Source organism: Saccoglossus kowalevskii, chromosome 7 (assembly GCF_978046115.1).
Source record: "Saccoglossus kowalevskii chromosome 7, keSacKowa6.1, whole genome shotgun sequence".
Lineage (NCBI taxonomy): Eukaryota > Metazoa > Hemichordata > Enteropneusta > Harrimaniidae > Saccoglossus > Saccoglossus kowalevskii.
Window position 1 is genome coordinate 7330292 of NC_140647.1, and position 5737 is coordinate 7336028.

General features: G+C 37.7%; 1 protein-coding gene across 1 annotated transcript; it reads right to left on the minus strand.

Annotated features, from left to right (window-relative positions):
• Positions 1-1021: 1021 nt before the first annotated feature.
• LOC100366348 (uncharacterized) lies at positions 1022-4616 on the minus strand. The gene is made up of 4 exons (XM_002732902.4): positions 4518-4616; positions 4116-4243; positions 2153-2287; positions 1022-1872 (listed from the first exon to the last, which is right to left on the minus strand). Exons 2-4 carry the CDS (start codon positions 4220-4222, stop codon positions 1503-1505), a joined length of 612 nt encoding a protein of 203 aa, XP_002732948.1. The 5' UTR covers positions 4223-4243; positions 4518-4616; the 3' UTR covers positions 1022-1502.
• Positions 4617-5737: the final 1121 nt, after the last annotated feature.

Here is a 5737-nt window from a genome sequence, read left to right on the forward strand (position 1 = left end):
TACATGATGTGGTTTGAACAATGTGGATCTTCAATCTGTCTAGATGTCAGCAAGCTTGTAATTTGAATGAGACCAACGTAAATCATGTCGAAGCACAAAGCCAACACGTTAGATAAGGTTGACCATTACATAAATGCAGAAGAAACAAAATTTACAAGGGTCAGCTTTGAAAAAACATAATTAAACTATGGTGACCTTGCCCTTTGTTATATTTATTATTTAGATATTTTAGTAAAAAAACAAATGCCTTATCTCAGAAAAAAGTGCTGCATTTAGACGTGAACGTAAACGTAAACATGCAAGATAACAGAAAATCTTAGCTGGTTTTTGCCCAAGTATTTTGTACAGGTATCTTTTTTTAGAAATTAATGACTTACTGAGACAAATATGAACTGCTCATTATATTCATTGTGTGATGACTATTACATGAAAAGTAAAAAGCGCCCTCTATGTGTCCGATAGAAGTCAACAGTAATGTTGCCTCCCGAGAATCTACATCTTCAATAACTGCAATCTTCGTCTTTGAAGTGTGTTTTTAATATAGTATTATGAAAGTTTATGATTGTGTTCTAATAGCAGAGACAAATTGCTGCGAATTTTGATTTATAGGCTTCAGATCTTGATCAAAGGTGTGCTTATATCGATTATCTGACATCGTGTTTTCTGTTAAGATAGTTTTATTATAAGTAATATTTATGTTTTTATTGGTATGTTTGCAAATGTAGTAGACTGTTCAACAATTGTCTCCATGAGTTGACATTGAAACCCAGATATTGGAGAAACATTACCAATGATATTGATTACAAGATAAATGATTTACTTCATTGAACACGTACAACAATGTATATTTCCACTGGGACCAGTGACCTTTGAATGTGTATCACCAGTAATCAGTCAAGTAGAAACAGTAATGATTGTTATCAGATTTTCTCGATTACTTTCTCAATTTTTGCATGACATTTTCACACCGCACTAAGGAAAGATTTTATACTGATGAATTAGGTGACCAAGTTTGATAAAGTTTGGAATAGAATTAGTAAATTTATTGACGACGACATTTTTCCCTTAATATACTTTTTTCTTTCATCATAAGCTTATAAAGGGTGGTGGTCGTCGCGCCGCGCATGTGTGTTGATAAACATTGATTTTCCCACAATCCAGTGCGCTTTTTTTAATGACATCACTGGTACGAGTATTGAGCTGGGTCATTTGCACTAATTACCACTGGCGACCTCTTCGATACCATCCAATCACCAAAAAAAAATTCTAATTAAACTAGGTAACCGCTCATTTTATAATCATGGGTGTGCACAACAGTCAAAGTCGCCATCATTTTTTTGCTAGTACTTATATGAGACCCATATCTCGCGCATGCGTGGCGCGACGACCACCGTCCTTCAATGCCGAGCGTCATGACTATTACAAAAAATAATGGATCTACCAACAAAGACTATTCGAACGGAAATATGTCCTTCTAAACAATGTTACAACTAAACAACGTTTCAAATAACACGAAGTATCCCTGAATAGAAGTCACCGTCCCATTCATTGAAGAATGTGCCGCCCTCTAGGACAGCTTTAGTCTGCATCCAACACGTGCCTTTATTGGACTCGCACGTATCTACGGTAACGGAGTTCAGTACAAAACAGCCCGGATGTAGAGACATGTACGACCTGCCAGACTCATTGGGTTCGTCATATGCCCAATAACCGTTACCGTCGGCTTTCTTCGGCATCAGTTTGACCCAATCTATCTGCTGCATAGGGTGCTCGTAAGGTTGGCTCATTAGATACTCTCCAACTGGTATCAACCCTGCTGGGTGGTTCTTGTTTTGGAATGGCATCGTACAACACTGTGAGGTGCCGGCGGGGCTACAGAAACAAAGCATGTATGTTATAATAATAATGGCATTTATCATATAAAGCACCAATTAAATTAAAAACAAAGAAATTATTCGTACACAACGATTTGCAAAATATCCGTAGGCATACTTTGTATCAGTAGCACACAACGCAACAAATATATTATCCCGATAAAACTAACCCGTTCGTAGGACACGTCCATTGGGAATTCCAACTATATACGGGGGGGCGTCGATTATTATTTTGACTGTGACAATGTGTACTGTGTTTATTCGTCAAAACATGTTACCTTTTACACATTAAACACCCATTCTCTTTATCATAAACACACTCGGCGTGGTTTGTCCCGTACTCGTCTGGCAGTGGTGTCGGATTACGCTGTCTCAGTCTGTTTCCAGAGTTACGACAACACGAGGGCACAGTTCTGTATAAGAGATGAAAAAGGTCGGGGTGTTATCTTGATTTATTTTATACCAACGATCATGTAGGTGATTCCATGCAACGATTACTATATCATCGCTAGAATAATCTACTGGGCAATATTGCAATTTACATCACTGTTTGGATAACAATATTGCTATACATGGAACATTATTGCTTATCAACTAATCAAGTCAACACAAAATATTGCCAAAATGTAACCATATCTCAACGTGCCACAATTTCACAACAATCTAGCAGATTCAAACAAATCCAGCAAAATTTTTACCTAAAATGGAACCAGCTTGTTTTAGTCATTTTAATTTGCAAATTGCATGTGGATTTTTCACTTTTCACTCCACCCACGCATGCAAGCTAAATCATTAACCCTACACTGAAAGGGCTATGCCATCAAAGTTTACGCTTACATACAGACTAAATATACGTGCCGTAATGTACGTACGTTACCTACTGACAAAATATTAAAAAACAAGATGCGAACAACTCGGGATTTCTTCTATATAAGACTGAACTAGTCTTTCGGACGTTGAACATGGCCGCGTATTCGACTTCAGAGCTGCAAGTCTACTATGCCCTGCCAAGAATACCGGCAGGGCTCGGGTGCGCTTGACTCCTCCTAACAGTGGAATACTTGGAAAGTTTGAAGACTGCCAAGTCTAGTGTGACTGCTTCTGGGGTGAGGTTGCTATTATCAGAAGACGGGGTCTGTGATGCAGAAACCCTTCCATTAAATGAGAGTTGTCCACGTCGAGGTTTGTTGCTATTGCAGTAAGCCGAGTCACAAATCTTTCCATAGTTCGGGGTCGGTGAATCGATCTAGCCAACTTCTAATGTTATTTTTTGAATACGGATCAGTTCAGATGGAATTTGTCCTAAATATGGAATGCATTTTAGTATACTTGCCAGTAAATACGCGTACTTAACTGCTTCTACTTCCGATTCACAACGATGCCGAAGGTACCATTTCTATGTACGCAATATTTTACAAGAAACTGAATGATAAGGACAACTATAATGTATGTCTCCCAACCAGAGTTATGGAAGCAGATATGGGATTAGTTTGGCCAGAACGTCACACGGTAAAAGTTACAATCCCACATTGAAATAAAAATACTGCGCCAAAATGTTATCGCATTAGTTTTTTTTTATATAGTTATACTATATTTGTAGTAATTTCACTGAAACCTACATTTACATTAAAATGATTGTGTGTAACATCAACCAAAATTGATATGCCCACTTCGATCATGGAAAATGGAATGGTAAACATTCAAAGCAATGTGGCTTTATGCATCGTGTTTTTGTGTAGAAAACTATTAAAATAGATTTATTACATGTTTCCAGCAAAAAATTTCACTCGAATATGCATTTTGTGTAGTTTTTATGCAGTTCGAGAAGACGAGTCCACCAGCGACTCGGCTTGTTTAGTGTAACACGAGGCGACGCTCAGTGTAAGACAGTGAAACATTGCAATACTACTAGATATATGCATTGCCCAGCGGATTACTACTATTCTCGCGATGACAGTAGAACGACATATCATCTGCTAAAATTCAAGTTGAACTGACTATATTGCACACATAACATGTACAACTCAGTTTTTGTTGAAAGTATGAACAAATTCGGGTGACTATGCATATTTTGCATATTAATACACTACGAAATAATAGCTTGCTACTGGCCATTGTGTCGGACTTAACATATACTGGTTAAGTTTGCAACATAAGAATGATAGTTAAGTCATTTATATGTGATGTATCGTGGTATGGTCAAACATACAATGTTAATGCTTTAAAATAAATGTATCTTACTCTTCTTCTTCTGTTGTATCTTTGTTTTTACTTCGCCAGCATCCTTGAACCACGGACAATGCGCACAGGACAAGCAATATCACTTTCATAACAGGAAACGACGTCATGATCCGTTCGCAGAATAGTTCCTATAATGAAGACAATTCATTGAACTCACTGACACTGTATGAAAGTGTAACAGAAATGTGTGCGAACGAAAACGTGTTCTTTTACATAAAACTACATTAAAGTAAAAACATGAATTCTATGGTTTGATGGGTTTTCTAAACAACGCCTTGAAAATGCTACACAACAATAGTAGATATGAGTATTTAACTCGATGCTGCCTACATGGTATCATCAGAATGCACAAGTCAAAAAAGCTTGGCTTACTTCTCAAGCATTTGTGAGAATTGGTCTTACCTCGTCTCGTACTTGTTCTGCTATGCCGCGTACTTGTGAAGGCGATGCGAGAAAACATCCTATATTATGACTGTTTGTTCCACCCCCTCGAGATGCACGTCAGAGACAGCCCATTTTCCCAGTAGGTGGGGACGACTGAAATTGTATTAGTCGAACTTAATGAACAATTCACAATTTAGAAAACTTGCGAGATACTTTCAATGGTATACGAAACATTATTTACCACATATATATTATGTACTTCAGGAGATGGGTTCCTTTCACAGATTATATCACCATATAGTATTGATACACCCCTTGTAGTGCAATAGATCAGACAGACCAAGTCACCAGTGACGTCAGCATGTTACTCAGACGGAAGGAGCATAAAGAGTTCATGGGAATCTGCTCCTTAGAAAAGAAACAGGGATGGGAAACATTCTTTACTGTGTCCCAAGTGTTGACACAGGAATGTATGTAATATATGCCGACTCATATCGTTATGTTAATACATGTGTAAGACATATATAGTTGAGATTGATAGTGAAGTCGTTTGTTGTTGCTAGAAATCAGAACTCGTATTCCGTAATGTGATTGTATTTTTTTACACTAATTCCTTAGGTTCTAAGAGCGAGGGTCATTTGTAGTTATGTTGGCGATCGCCGCTGCAACTGCGGAATACTATGGGAGATTGCATGGCGGGAGTGAAAAGTCTTTTGATCAGTAAAATAATTTTAGAAAAGCGAAAACTGTGAAATAAAGATTGGTTTTAAATGTTAAATATCATAGAATCTGGATGAAATAATGAAAGGAAATCGAACTGGTATGAAAGGGCAGTAAATGTAGCAGAATGGAAGGTCAGGCAGGGGTCAAAATACGTCGCAATACATCCATTATGGCGGCTGCAAAGTATCAACAACTATGGATGCGCTAAAAGACTTGATTTTCAGTTTGTGTGAATGATCGGGGAAACAATTCTGTGCTTCAGTAACAGTATTTGCTGCTCTTTTATGCAATGGAAATTAATACAAGAAATGCTGCCAAAAGACATTTCCTTCTAGTAAACAAAACAACCTTGGGATGTTTATCTTGAGAAATTGAGAAGACGAAAATCCCCTGGGCCAGTCGTTGTGAAGCAATAGACATGTTTCTACAGGGTATCAGTGGTATTTTGATTATTTGAAGAGGGAAACTGCTGCTTTATGGAAGAGCAAAGTTTAATGTCATTGGCCACAGTACAG